Source organism: Prionailurus bengalensis, chromosome C2 (assembly GCF_016509475.1).
Source record: "Prionailurus bengalensis isolate Pbe53 chromosome C2, Fcat_Pben_1.1_paternal_pri, whole genome shotgun sequence".
Lineage (NCBI taxonomy): Eukaryota > Metazoa > Chordata > Mammalia > Carnivora > Felidae > Prionailurus > Prionailurus bengalensis.
In genome coordinates, this window is record NC_057350.1 from 5,761,008 (window position 1) to 5,775,892 (window position 14,885).

At 48.4% G+C, this 14,885-nt stretch overlaps 1 protein-coding gene across 1 annotated transcript in view; it reads left to right on the top strand.

The window, feature by feature from the left end:
* DSCAM (DS cell adhesion molecule) overlaps positions 1 to 14,416 on the top strand; it is a gene marked incomplete at its 5' end in the record, with an annotated part of 763,637 nt that extends 749,221 nt beyond the window's left edge. The window contains one exon of the mRNA XM_043595968.1: positions 12,034 to 14,416. Within this exon, the coding sequence (XP_043451903.1) occupies positions 12,034 to 12,386 (353 nt within the window). The remainder of the gene's footprint in view (positions 1 to 12,033) is intronic.
* Between the last annotated feature and the right edge of the window lie 469 nt (positions 14,417 to 14,885).

A 14,885-nucleotide genomic window follows, 5' to 3' on the forward strand; every position in this document is an offset into this window, starting at 1 on the left:
GCCATGTTCTGTTGTTCAAGCAGTCAGAAAGCCCAAAGAGCCCCGATGGGAGAGAAGGAGATCCCACTATGTGAGGAGAGGAGGCTGAAACGCAGGGGGCTTGTATTGTAAAGCTGACGTACTTAAGGCTTTCAGAAGGAGAGAGGTCTTACCAGGGGGCCGGTGCTTGGGCCTTGGTTTCATTGAGTTACCCAAAGTGACAGTAACTGGCTAGGGTTTTGTCAGCCACTGGTTCAGTCTTTGTCTTGAGCACATGAGAGGGGTCTGGGTGTGTGGATGGCAGCTCTGAGCCCTAAGGCCTACAGGGCCCGGCAGATCATGTACATAAGTGAAGAGAATGGAGAGCAAGGGAAAAGGGGAATGGTGCAGGTGGAAAATTTAAGAGTTCACAGGCTATCTAGAGCCTGTGTGTTCCCAACTAATCCCCAGTGGAAATGGGGGGTTAGGATGAGTGACTTTCTCAAGAGAAGCCAGAAAGCTTGGTTTTATACGGAGACCCACAGTTTTCAAGTGTTGGGCCAGATACTTGCAAACCATTATACGGGGCAAATAGACACATCTTTAGATGGAATCCAGCCATGGCAGCCAGTTGTACTCGTCATGTGAAGAATCCCTTTTTCTTCTTCACCCTGAAATAGCTGCCTGTAGACTTTCCTTTGTGGACGGCCTCTCCATTCTTGTTGAATCCAGTTTTATTTCTCCTTTTCCCATTTTCTGAACCTCTCTACTAGTCCTATTTCAAAAATTTATCTTCACTTTTAAATTACTGCAATTCCCTTGGGTTTTATGGCATATAGCCCAGCTGAAATGAGCCTTATAAATGCATAAAAATATATAAAAATAAGAATTGTCTAGCCAGCAACTAATCTTCCAAACTGAGTCAAGATTCATGCCAGCTTACAATAAAGAATGATGGCTTCATTTATTTTCATTCTGTCTACCTCCTCAGGGAGAAGATGAGCTGTGATTTGTGGGTGTTTTTATTTCCAGCATTTTTCGTTGTTGGCATTTATTTGCAAGGCAAATGCGATAAAAACATAAGCTCTTTATGGCCGTAAAGCCTGAGAGTGAGGAAGATAGGAGAGGAGAAAATGTGCCTCTGGACATGTTTAACCTTGGTAGCCTTCAGTTGCTGTCTCTATAAAATGGGCATTGACATGGGTGCCTACCGTATGGGGTTTGTGTAAGATGCGTGTGGCTTAATTTGGGTAAAGTGGTTACTTAGCAGTTGTTTCTCTTGTTGCTTTGTTGACGGGTTCTCGTGGTGACTCCAGTGTGGTCTCCAGATGTGCGGCTGGCTCCTCTCCTCCCTCCCTCTTTTGTTGGTCTCCCTTCCGTGGCCACTGAGGTCCTCAAAAGCATCTGCCTTATTTGCATATCACCCAGTTACTACGCGACGCTTCCATCGGCAACCATATTCCCTTGCCTACAAGAGCTCCTGGGTGACATGATGCTCCTATATGTGCAAGCTTTGAATTAATTAAAGGCTTGGGTTTCTTTTTGATGTCTTGTTTGAACAGAAGTTCAAAAAAGTTTGCACTTCTGTTATGACATTGTTGCTTGGATCCATCAGAACAATCGAAAGATCACAACGAGATCAGGTAGTAGAGTCTTAAAATGCTCTTTAGACTAAAATGAGTTTATAACTTTAGGTAGGAGTAATGTTTCAAGTCAGCACAAGTCCTCACGTCCACAAACTTTGCTTTGTCCACCCTAGATGACTGTATTATTATTGAATATTTCTCAGGCTTTTAGGAAAGCCTTTCAGTTGTGTCTTTATAAGGAGACTACATTCAACACCAGGCACCAACCCCAAGGTTACAATTTATCACTCTGCTGACTGGAGGCTGCCTCAAAATCATCAGTTCCTTGAGTGCTTTCAAACCTCATTCCTACCTGTGTTCCCGTGGTTCTAGATGGTATCAGTCAGTGTCAGCAAAGCCTCCCCAGTCTCTGCCCATCTTTCCCCTCACCTTCGCGTCTTCTTGGGACCCAAAGCTTTTAAATGCAAATCAAGTCAGGGTCAAGTTAAATCAACTTGGCCAGATCCTGGCTCCAGGAAGACAGAAGACATGTCTTAATTGCCTCCAAACTTCTCTCCCGGTGTGTAGCAGATAATCTGGCCGCATAGTCAGAAATATCTTGAATGACTTAATGGCACTGAATATATGCTCCCACCCCTGTATGTGACACCTATGGTAGGTGCTTAAAGATATGGAATGAATGCAGATCTCTGTGATAATCACATAGCTGTTATGATGACAAAACTCACCAATTGGCTAAGATATTACAATTACTAGAACTTGTTAGTAAAAAGAACATTTCAGTCCACCCCCTCTTCCAGCCTAACTTTAAATAAAGTGACTTATTTTCTGTTCTTGCTCTTGACAAGTGGAAAGGAAGTCTCTTCCACAGAAGGGGAGCCCCCCATGCAATGTGAAGGCTCTCACACATGGCAAACATCAGATCTAGCTTTCGATGTTCAATAGTACTTGAACTCTGCATTTACTGAATTTTTAGGATGTTTATATGTTATGTAAAATGCCAGTTGTGTTATTGTTTTATTTTCTGCAATAAGGGATGGTTATTTCCGTCTTTAAAAACAAAAGACAAGCCAAACTCTATCTTCCTCCGAGAAATAGCTGGAAAGTTTAACAGCTTCTTTCCCTCTTGGTCAAGGCAACTTCCAATACTTTGATTACAGTAGCTGTTCTTGGGTTCGGGTAGCATTCTGAGCCAGTTTCTAATGTTCTTGAATTACTGCTCCTCCTTTATTCATGAGATTTATCCTCATGCCATCAAGAAATGCCATTGCACGAAGCTACTAAAATCCATTTAAAGGTTCGCATAGGCCACCTAATGCATCCTGGCCTCGGGAGCATCTGGAGAAGGGTTGGTCCACTTAGATCTCTGCTCTCACACTCTGGGACCCCAGCCTTAAATATATACCCATCAGCCCCTCCCGTGATGAATGCACTTGAGGTTTTCCAGCCGGAAGTGGCCACTGCCTTCTGTTGACTTGTTGGTTCTCTGAACAACCAGTTACACGAAGCAGTTTGGGGGACTTCAGTGTTCGGATCCATCTATGCCCTCCTGGATGTGTGCATTCATGCAAAGAGAAGAGCATGGGCGAGAGGTGCTTACCTGAAGGGCAAGCCATCCTCTGCTCCCTTCGCGACCTCCAAAGAAGGTTTCTCTTCCTGCTCTCAGCTACTGCGATCGTGCTGTCTCCCCTCCGAAGCCCATGTGGTTCTTGTGCTGGCTCTTGAATCAGAATTACACCCCAGAGAGAGCTTCACTGCCCCAAATCCCCCTCTTCAGCCTCATTCTACCTCCATCTCCCTCGCCCTCTGAGGACGTGGCTCTGCTCGGGGCAGGTCACCTGGTGCAGACTCCCTCCTCCTGACCCAGGGTGCCACACAGTTCCTCTCAAGCAGCTCTGCCTCCCACCTTCCCTAATCCCTCTGGGTTGAGCGGCTGGGGCCCCGTGCCTCAGACTTGCATCGTTCTCTTTTTTGCACTCGTTAAAATTAGATTTTCAAGTTTCAATCACGAATGTTATTCTAAGAGCTATGGAAAGGGTCTCCTTTCCAGTGCAAGTATCTCTGATATTCCCACACGCTCACACACCCTGCACACGTGCGTGGTTCTGGCCTCCATCCTTCTAGAGATGTCCCTGACCCTTCTCTCCTGGCCTCTCAGCCTCCTTTTTCCCGTCAGCATGTATTTTTTGAGTGCTCACTCAGTAACTGGCCCCACTTCCAGAGCTGGAGATAGGATGATAGACGAAACCCACAAACACCCCGTCTTAAGGCAACTTGCATTCCTGGAGGTGGAGACAGACACTATTCAAGGAAGCAAATAATACAGCTTCAGATGGTGGGGAGTTCTGGGAAGGGAAGTAACTGGGGAAAGGGACAAAGCCTGGCAGGGGTCAGGAGTTGGGGAGAATGGTCAAGGAAGGCTTCTGGGAGCAGTGAGACGTGAGCTGAGATCTAAATGGTGGCTGGGGCAAAGAAAGCCTGACAGACACCATAAAGGGACAGCGGTCCAGGCAGAGGGAAGCGCAAAGGCAGGAGACTGGAATGAATGAGCTTCACATTCACCTCGTGGAACAAGACTTTGCTCTGAGCTGACAAACTCTCGAATGCTCCCATAGTATTTATAGTTAGAAGGACCCTGGGGCCATTAGCAACACCTCTGAATACTGCTGTACGCCCTTGCCCTGGATAGACCTAAATATTCCAAGGAGCTCTTCCTGGCTCCCTGCTGGGAAACCGATGTCTTTGATGTGCATTTGTGATTTTGTCTTCTTAAGGACTGACTTGTTATTTTAGTGTGACGTCTCCAGAACACAGGAAGTGATGGTGGGCTTGTTCTGAGGGGCTCGCCTTTTGCACCGGCCTCCTCCCTTTTGCTAGTTCCAGGTGCCCAGGCTTTCCCATCCTTCCGAGGACTCTCGCGTGTTTATCGTAGGTGCTGCCGTCGTATCTGTCCTCCAGTTCCTAAGTGTGCATTCTTTTGTTCTGACTGCCTGTTCTCGGACCCCGAGCCCTCTAGCTCAGTTTTTCTTGGCTGGCTTATTGGGATTCAGCTTGGGTTGCCTAGGAGCCAGCCCACAGGTAGTGCAAGGTAAGGAGGAGACCCACGCCTGACAACGTGTGAGGAAGAGGCAGGAGGCCCAGCTGTGTCCTGCTGAGCGGCCAGAACGAAGGTTCTAGATTCCAGTGCCACGGATGACAGGCAAAAAGTTTTGCCGCAGTGCAAGTCTGGCATCTCCAGAAAGACACAAATGTTTTACACTCATTTATGCAACCCACATTTATTGGATATCTTCTCTATAAAAAGATACTGCACCGGGTATTATCCTAAGACATAAAAGTGTTAACATATTAAACCAACACTTCCCACAGTCTCCTTATTTATCAGAATAGCATGTAGTATAGTAAACAGCAGACAAAGAAACCTGAAGACACAAGGCAGATAAATGAGGAGGTCCAAGAAACAAGGTCCAAATCCAGCCTATGGAAGACAGGGACACCCCCCCCCCCACACACACACACACACAAGTGAGATGCCATGATAAGCCAGGAGCAACTCAAAGGTGCTGGGAATATACAAAAATGTAAGAAGACAGCAAAGTCCTGTGTGGACACAGCTGGCCCCAACTTCTAACGTATCTTATATCCCGAACTTGGAAGCAACAAGCTTTAAATTCAAGTGATACAGTCAGTCCTCTCATGTTGAAATCCCTTGTGTGGTTGCCCATTGCTCTCAGGATAAAGACTCATGGGGCTTTGAGAAGCCAGTCCCGTCTTCCTCACCCATCAAGACCCCTGCTTTCTGGGCTCCTCAACTCCACAAATGTCTATTTCCTCTGCCTAGAATCCTCTCACGTCCAGATTAACTCAGTCCTCCTGTGGGATGATTCAGGGCACACGGGTCTGCCAGCCCCCTGGTGGAGCAGGTCTAAGACTCCAACCAGGCCACCCTCTCAGTAGTCCCCAGCACGTGGGTCCTTGTGGATCTTTTGTGGGAGCTGGAGCTTCCTTGAATCTCACGGCCCCCTCCTCACCGGGTGCTCCAAACACCCTGCTCAGTGGTCCTGACCTTGCCCAAATGCTGGGGCAGGTCTTCTGATCCTGTTTTTTATTCAGAACTACTTGATTTCAGAGGAATCGTAAGCAGCAACAAACTCAAAGCCCCGCTTCATACCTCAGTGTAGTGTTTAAAGTTCACCAGTGAGTAGGAAGATCGCGGTATTGATGAGCTCTTAAAAATGCATGAAGCCTCCTAAGTACAAGCCAAGAATGGTAACAGAATCAGCACACACAGGCCTCCGCTATCGGTCTCACATTATTTATTTAGGGGTTTTCCTGCTTGCCTTTTGGGAGCGAAGATTCATTTACCAAGAGAGGTTCATTTACAAGTTTTCATTACCTTGCTTCAGCATTAATATTAAACTCAAAAAGTGTTAGATCTCGTTTGGCTCCAGAGTGGGCAGACTCCAAGCTTACCCTTTGTAAGTAGCTCTTTGATGTTGTAGCATCATTACAAGCCTGATCTGTGTGGTTCTTAGTGAAAGTGCTGGAAGCATTCTTTGCTTCTTACCTTTGCATCAATACCCAGCCCCATCCAAGCATAGAGATGAAGCCTTGTTAGAAATTGATGAAAGTTCCTTTGTATTTGGCCCCAGAGGACAGCCAAGCCCCCCGGGACTCCGGTTCACTTTCATTCCCAAAGAATTTGTTGTGAAAGTATCCGCGTGCAGTCTTAGGTGCATGGAGGGGGAAGAGGGCTATTGCGGTGTGAATTGGAATCGTAGCCTCCCCAAAATGCATTTGTTTGTTTCATACTTACCCCCGGATTCCTGATACAGATGTGCTTACCTAGTGTCCACAGGTGAGATAGTGAAGAGCATAAGGAAGGCTTAAAGATGCCCTTAGAACTCACCGTGCCCCCTTCTCTTGACTACAGATAAGAGGCAAACACCAAAAGGGTCACAGCACCGTTTCGAGGCAAAGGCAAGAATTTTGCGTGAAACCCAGAAGTTGCTAGCTCATGCTCTTACCCCATCCTCATCTCCCACTGCATCGGGCCACGTCAGAGGCAGACCCCGTGGCCACTGTTGCATGGGAACCGTCCCTCGCTCTCTCCCAAGAACCGAGGCCATAACCCCTTGTGGACCAGTAGAAGCTGAGCAGTGAAATCCCTTATTCTGATTGAGTTAAATGGTTTTCAGATAAAATTAAAGAAAAATGAGGGTCCACTTGGAATTGTGAACTTTGGCCCCTTTAAACTATGGTTTCTCAACAGCACAGTGAGCACTGGAATCAGGGTCACTTTTTTTGGCGGGGGGGTGAAGGGGAGGGGTTGTCCTGTGCTTTGTAGGGTTTTAAGCAGCATCCTGAGCCTGTGTGCAGTAAAGGCCAGTAGCAGCCACCTCCCAACTGTGACATCCAAATAGTCTTCAGACATGGCCTCCTGCTTCCCGAGGGGTAGAATCACTCTTTGCTGAGAACCACTGGTCTAAACTCTAGACGTTTCCTTCCCTAGTGTGGGGTATGCCAAATGGCTGGAAGCATCGCCCGAGAATAGATTCATGGAAGGCACATCATTATAGATTTTCTGAATCAATGCATTCTTGCTCTTCTTCCGTATCGATTTTGCCATCCTTCTTCCAAAGCTGAAGTGCATTCAAACTGTGTGTGCGTCTGAGTATCCTGAGAAAGTTCGGGAAGTTTTGCTTTCCCGATAGGAGGGAGCGTCTCCTGGCTTCAGATAAGTGACACAGGTTCACTAGAGCCGTTTTCGCAAGGCTGGGCCAACCATGGCTGGAAGCCCCCGTGGGGGTGATGGCAGGCTCTGAGTATGCCATGCACCTGCTGGGGGGTATGGGGCCGTCAGAGGGTCTGTGCTGGTTCACGACTGGCATCAGTAAGCAAGGTGGTTAGGGACAGAGGGAGAAATCAATGCCACTCGTTCAGTGTGAACTCTCAGAGAGACTAGTGGCGCCGAAGGTCCCAGGGGCAGTGACAGGAAAATGAGGAATGGACCGTTATGTCAACAATAAGGCATAACATTGAACAATGGCTGCGCCACCCCCTCCCCCCTAGTCCCTGGAGGTGGATGTCTCGGGGGCACAGGAGGGACAGCCTGTGATCTGGAGTTTGCAGGCTGAGGAAGTATGCAGAGGCCCCGAGGTAGGTGAGTATGGCCAGGAGAGGGGACAGGGCCACACCCTCACCTGTGATCTGCATGCTGGGGGCCCATGTGGCCGTGTCCTCCTCCACTCCTGTGCTGCATCCCATCTGCTATGGCTCTTTGTCTCCCATTTTCATCCCCTGCCCAAGTTCTCTGTTTCGTGTTTCTTCCCTCTGCTTCCCTGTGTGTGTGTGTGTGTGTGTGTGTTTCCATCGCTCATTCTGCCTCTGTCTCTCCATCTGTCTCTGTCTCTCCCTGATCACTCTCTGATCTCTCCATCTCTCTCTCTCTCCGCTCTCTTAGCCCCGTTCCCCCCACTCACCCCACCCTGACCGCCCGTGTCAACCCCTCTGACTGTGGTCCGGTCCGGCACCTGAGCCCCTAAGCTCAGCCCCTCAGAGCACCTTTTCCCAGGTGTCCGGACCCCTCCACCCCCACCCTCACCCCACGTCTCCAACACAAGGGCCAGGCCTGAGGAGCAGGGCACAGTGGGGAGACTGCTCACAACACACAAATGCATGAATTAAAACCCACAAAAATCAGTGGGCAGAGTGTGCCCCAAAGTTCCATTTGGGACTCTTCCCCCATCACCGTGTTTGCATTCATGCTGGGTTTGGGAAAGTAGCTAACAGGATCTAGCTAACTAGGAAAGTGCTAGAAGTGTAGGCCGTTATGGAAGTAGGGCAGAAGAAGACGTGGAAGGCGGCTTTGGGGCCCCCATATCCTTTCCCTTCCAGCCACCAGTATGTGAGCCCGGGCCCTTCTACCTGTCCCTTCTCCTGTGCATTTCCACTTCTCCTTCGGTGGCAGCTTCTCCCCAGGGCTTCCTCCCCTCTGTGTGTCACACACACACACACACACACACACACGCACACACACACTCACACATGCATACACACATACACGAGCACAGACACACACATAATCACATGAACACATGCATACACACATGCACACACATGCACGCACATACACGTAAACACATGCACACTTACACTCACATGCACACACATACACACATACATATACACAAACACATATGCACCCACCCGCACACACAGACCCCTGCACCCACATAGTCACACGCACACACACACACACACACACACACAAACATGCACACACAGTTACAAGCACACACACATCCACACATATAACACACACGCGTGCGCACGCACCCCACTTTCCTTGCCATCTGTGCGCTGGTCACTGCATTGCGTGTCGCTGCCACCCCTGCCCCCTCCTACCCGCACTATTTCACCCCTTCCCTCTGCTCTTTACTTCTTGGAGAAGAGGGTCCACATGAGGGAAACAAAACGAGAAGGAGAAAGAGGGAAAGAGGAGGGGTAAGGCGGACTAAAGCAAAGAAGAGGAGTTTAAGTAACAAATGATTGAATCCTCCTGAAAATAGAGGCAAACCCCACTGAAACTGGTTTTACTGGAAACAGCGCTAAAGCCACGAGTTTGTGGCCACAGTGGGTTGACACACACAAGGATGCCAAGGGCCACGCGTGCCTGACGGAGGTGACTGTAGGCTTGAGCTTCTCCGGGATCACTGGTCCTCTCACACGTGTGGGACGACTCCAGAGGGTTCTGGTGGGTTCTCGTCAGGGCGTATTGCTCCACAGAACATTAGAGAAGATACAGCAGCTGGGGATGGGTCAGCTGGGGAGGCTGGAGTGGGAGGGACTCAAAGACCTGCTCGCTGTGGAGACAGATGCCTTCAAAGAGGCTCTGCTCCCCGCTGAAGGAGATCCAGCCCATCCCAGACAAGATTTAAGGACATCTGTGTGAGTGTCCTGCGGCCGCCATAGCAAAGTACCACGGACTGGGCGGCTCAGAACAACACAGATTTGTGCTGTCACAGTTCTGGGAAGGCAGAATTCCAAAATCGGTGTCAGCAGACATGTGCTCCCTCCAGGAACTCCAGGGGAAAACCACTTCCTTGCTGCCTCCAGCTGCTGGTGGCTGCAGGTGCTCCCTGGCTTGGGGCAGCACCTCTCCACCCCTCCTCCCCTCTTCGCATGGCTCCTCCCTCTTCTCTTGTCCCCAGTCTCCCTCTGCCTTTCCCTAGAAGGACACCTGTCCCCAAACTTGGCACCCACCCCAAGTCCTGATGACTTCATCTCCAGATCCTTAACTTAATTACATAAACGAAGACTTTCTCCAAGCAAAGTCACGCTCACAGATTCTGAGGGCTGGGACATGGACATATCTTAGGGAATAGGGGGTGGGCACTAACCAACCCACTGAAGACAGAAGCCAAGGTAGAAAGAAGAGTTCCCAGCTCATTCCCCTGGCAGGTCTCCAGGCCATTAACTTCAGACCTTCTGAGAAGGGAGATGTCTGACAGTAAAGCCGTTTCACGTGCATTATCTAATGAAATCCCCACCGCAACTCCGTGTGGTGGATTCTGCGAGTACCCCCATTTTATGAGTGAGGAGACTGAGCCCAGATTAAATGCAGGCAACGTCTTCCAGACCTCTGCTCCTAAATCGCTCAGGGAAACGAGCAGGCGGAGGGCAGGACGCTAAGAGAAGCGGGTGTGCCCCTATCCAGATTGTCAGCATCGTCAACCCATATTCAGGTTTTCCAGTCCCCTTGTCTCTCCCTGGAGTGATGAGTGCATGAGTTCTCTGGGATCTGCAGGCATCTGAAGAACATAGAAGACGGAAGGGTGCGAGAACTCAGTCTCCCTAGTGGTACTTGGATTGGCACGTGGGGTGGGATTTTAATGGACATAAAGTGCCTTTAATAAACACAGCTCACCACCGATTACTCGGGTGCTTTCTTCCTCATAAGGGCATGAATTATTAAGAAAGCTCATTTGCAGTATTCACACTGTCAAAAGGGCTAATTAGAGCATCGTACAACTTAATAAAGCTTTGCCTGAAAAGTGGATCACTCAGAGATACTGGATAGTCACAGAGAGTTGTCAGACGTTCAGTAGGAGAGCGCGGGCAGCCTTCGTACACAAAGATGTGGGGGCTGGGCTCTTTCCGTTACTAAGGATTTGCAATTCTCCCCCACCTTTCTCAGCTACCCCAACCCTCTGATCACGAAATCGAACGTGAGAGCCCTTGCAGGCAGAGAGCAGCTATCATGGGCTTTGTCTTTTCATTTCAAACACATTTGTTCTACCTCATCTAGGACCTGAGCACCCTGCAATCCAGCTGGGACCAAGAAGCTACTGCTTTGCAAGGGGCTTAATAAGTCCTGTTCATTCAGTGGGGACTTAGCGGGATAGACAGCCATTCCCGAATCTGTCCCAACACTTTGCAAATATGCCACGGGTTCAACATTCAGTTGGATCTCAGAAACAGCAGGAGGCATTCTTGACCTACATTTTCCAATCACCCTGGGGGTAAAGGAATGCCACGTTTTCTTAAGTCTGAGAACAAAATGACAAGAATAATAGTCATGTAAATAAATAAACGAGCAAATGAATATAATGGGCTTATTCAACTCTCAAGAATAAAGATGGGTCACGGCTTTTAGGAAATGGGATGTGTAAATACCCACCCACACCGTCCTTCCCTTTCACCATGAGGCCACCCTCCATTCAGAAGCCAGGATCCTTGGGCCCTTTTCTAGCTCACTGTTCTATTTCCTCTTACATTCCATGGACATCCCCTGAGCTCAGACCATCACCATGCCTCCCGCACCTGAACATCCTCCCGTCTGGCATCCTGGCTCGAGGACAGCACACCCCCAGCCCACTTTCTAACCAGAACCGCCCACCCACCCAGTGTGCCATGGAGAAGTTACAAGTGAGCCAAAACAGTGAGCCCCTCGGCCCCCAGATGGCCGGGAAGAGCCCCCTGCATTCATCCCAGCTGGTTGCTGCACAAACACTTCTTGTCTGTGTGCGTCCTGGAGAAAGAAAGACCCGAAGCCCTGGGCTAACCAATGACCATTATCTTTTCCTTGGCATCGCCGCCTCCCTCCTCAAGCCCTGTGCTCCCCCCAGTGCTTCCAGTCACCACCCACGGGGTCCAGTGTACCACACTTTGTACCTGGGGCACGCTGTCGCCTTTGACGTATGTTTTTCTTTCCATGGTGGGATTTTGAAGGATCTCGTTACTTCTCTTTCTCCTGCTGAAGCATGACACTTAAGAGCCTAAGCCAAGGTGCCCTAGAAAAGCCAGTGGGACGCCTGGTGGGACGGGTGTCAGGACAATTCCACCTGCTTTTGTAGTGAGCTCTGACAAGGGGTCCTGCAAAGCAGTGGCGAGGTCCAATGACATCTCCGGCTCTAAACGCTGAATGACACTAGGCACCTGCTTAGCAGATGAGGAAGCCAACTAACCACTCTGTGTTTCCTTCCAGGTGACCTCATACATTTGCCTCCATACCTTAGAATGGACTTTTTGTTAAACCGAAGCGGTGCCAGCACCAGCAGGGACCTGAGTTTAGGGCAAGCGTGCTTGGAACCTCAGAAAAGTCGGACCCTGAAGCGACCCACGGTCCTTGAACCGATCCCCATGGAGGCGTCCTCCTCCACGTCCTCCACGAGAGAGGGACAGCAGTGGCAACAAGGGGCTGTGGCCACATTACCTCAGCGAGAGGGAGCAGAGCTGGGACAGGCAGCTAAGATGAGCAGCTCCCAAGAATCCCTGCTTGACTCTCGGGGCCATTTGAAAGGAAACAATCCCTACGCAAAATCCTACACCCTGGTATAACAAATAGCATGACTGGACAGCAGTTGTAAATACAATTTAAAAAATTCAATCAAAGCTACCTTTTTTTTACGGAATTCCAATATTTATAATTAAAGAAAATTGCCAAAATATATTAAAAAAAGAGAAAATACTGAAACCACAGACAGTGCAAAGACTCTCCTGCTTTTTTTCTGTCTGAGTGTGAGCTCCATCTGCCTGGGCATCTGATTTTTTGGGAAAGAAGTCCAGTTTTATGATCTTCACAGGCTATTGCATTTTTACTGATTTTCTACAAAGTGCATGGGGGACTAATTAAACCTTCTGACTGGAAGTTCTATCACACAAGATTTAAGAACGAAAACAGGAAAAAAAATTTACCCTCTTTGTGAATTTAAAAGGAACCTTGATTTGGGGGCAGGGGGGGAGACTTCAGTCACGTTTGCACACCTTTCTTTCCCATTAGAAACTGGGTCCTCAATTTGACCTCCTTCTGTTGTTAATTAGGATGAGTGCCGTCAGTGAAGGGGTTGGGGGGGAATCAATTTGATTTTCTTTTTTTCTTTTTGTTTATTTTTTAATTTAATGAGACACTCTTTGCATTTTGTCTAAGCGAAATAAAAAAGGAAAGGTTGTCTGCCTTTATTTCGGTGTCTACCTCTCTTGTCTCCTACTGATCGCTGGGTCCTCCTTCCTCTTGACTGTCGTGTTTGCAAACACCAGGACTGACCCAGACAGAGCCCAATTTAATGAACCAGAGAAGGTAACAGCACTCCAAGCTCCTCAGGAATGGCTGAGAAGAGCACAGAAGACACAGCTGGTCCCGACCATAACCGGGGGCTGGCCAGGTGTTCTAAGCTTCCCAGATGTTCCATTCCTTCCTTGCCTTTCCACAGCACTTCGCCCTCTAGCTACGCCAGGGGTCAGCAAACCATGGCCCACGCGCCAAATCCAGCCCGCTGCTGCTTTTGTAAATAACATGTAATTGGAACACCGCCATGTGCACCATTTGCATTTTGCCTATGGCTGTTTTGTGCCACGATGGCAGAGCTGAGTGGTTACAACAGAGATGGTATGGTCTGTAAGGTGGAAAATATTACCATCTGACCCAGCACAGAAACGTTGGCAGACTCCTCCTCTAGAGTCCCACAGGTAGCACCAGCTTGCTGGAGAAATGAAGAGAGGACCAGGGAACTCTATGCACCCTGCCCTCCGGGACCTGTTCTGTCACCACCATGACTGGTATCTAAATTTGCAATAGACCATGTTAGAATATGTTGCCTCTGATTCACTCCTCTGTACCCGGAGGAAAACCAGCCAATAGTAAGTGAAGTTCCTCTGAAATTCAACGTTTAATTTTTTTTCCTCCAAGTTTAAATTATTTATCACGTGGCTCATCCTACCAGAAAACGTACTCTTAAGTAGTCTGAACTTCATTCTTCATCCCATGACACACGGTGTGCTTTAGAAAGTGCACATCATCCGCCCACGGCACCCACACTCACACCCCATCCCAGACTCTCTTAGGTCTTCACAACAGGGGTCTGGCATTGATCAGAAAACTTGATCAAATGACCATGGCAGCTCAGTTGCCCAGGTAACACACTACACAAGTACCTTTCTCTCTCTTAATAGTCTCTACAGGCTCCTATTTAAGCCACCAGCACAGACTGGTGCCAGTTATTACCATCTGAGGACATGTTCAGAAATGTCTTTCCTGTTCTCCCCTCCTCCTTCCTTCCTTTCCTCCCTCTTTTCCATCACTGCTTCCTTCCATTTATTTTCCAGGTAGGCACATTGACCTACCTAGCCTGCAGACCAGGTCCACAGCTCATCTGCCGGAACAAACATTAGATGACTCCGTGCTTGTGAAGTGTGCTTTCTTTATTCTTGCCACAGTTTCAGAATTTGATCCCTGTTGACAGTTTATTGTCTGCACCCTTACAGACCCTCACAGACTGCTTTTGTATGCAAAGGAAATTAAATGCTACTTTCTGGGGAAAAAATTAAAACTATCTTTCATCAATTTAAAACTTCTATAGTCCCCAAACTTAGAAGTTTACCATTTTTTTCATTTTCTCTCAAGCTGTGCAAAAATAAAAATTCTGCATCATGACTGCCTCTCTAATGGATTACTTTCATAATCCTGCCTTGACGATGTTCGTTAAAATGAATTCAACACACAAGCATTGTATCAAAAAGTCCACTTCTCTCTCTCTCTCTCAGGAAGGAGCCTGGAGTTAATGGCCACAAAGAGATCCAGATCTACAGATGTAAAAGGCGTGCTGTGTAGTAAAACAGCCATTATCCAGGGTGACAATAAATTAATTTTCCTCTGGACCTCTGCCTGTCTCTAACCTGATTTATAATGTCTTTGAGAGGTCATCTTGTTAGGCTAAGTCTGAAACCAGAGTGCTTTATCTTAGATCAATGGGACGCAGGTAAGTTCTTTATCCTTTGCCAATATCTAGAGGGTCACCGGACAATAGCCATTGGGTCAATGGGCTGGGTTTCTTCTGAGGC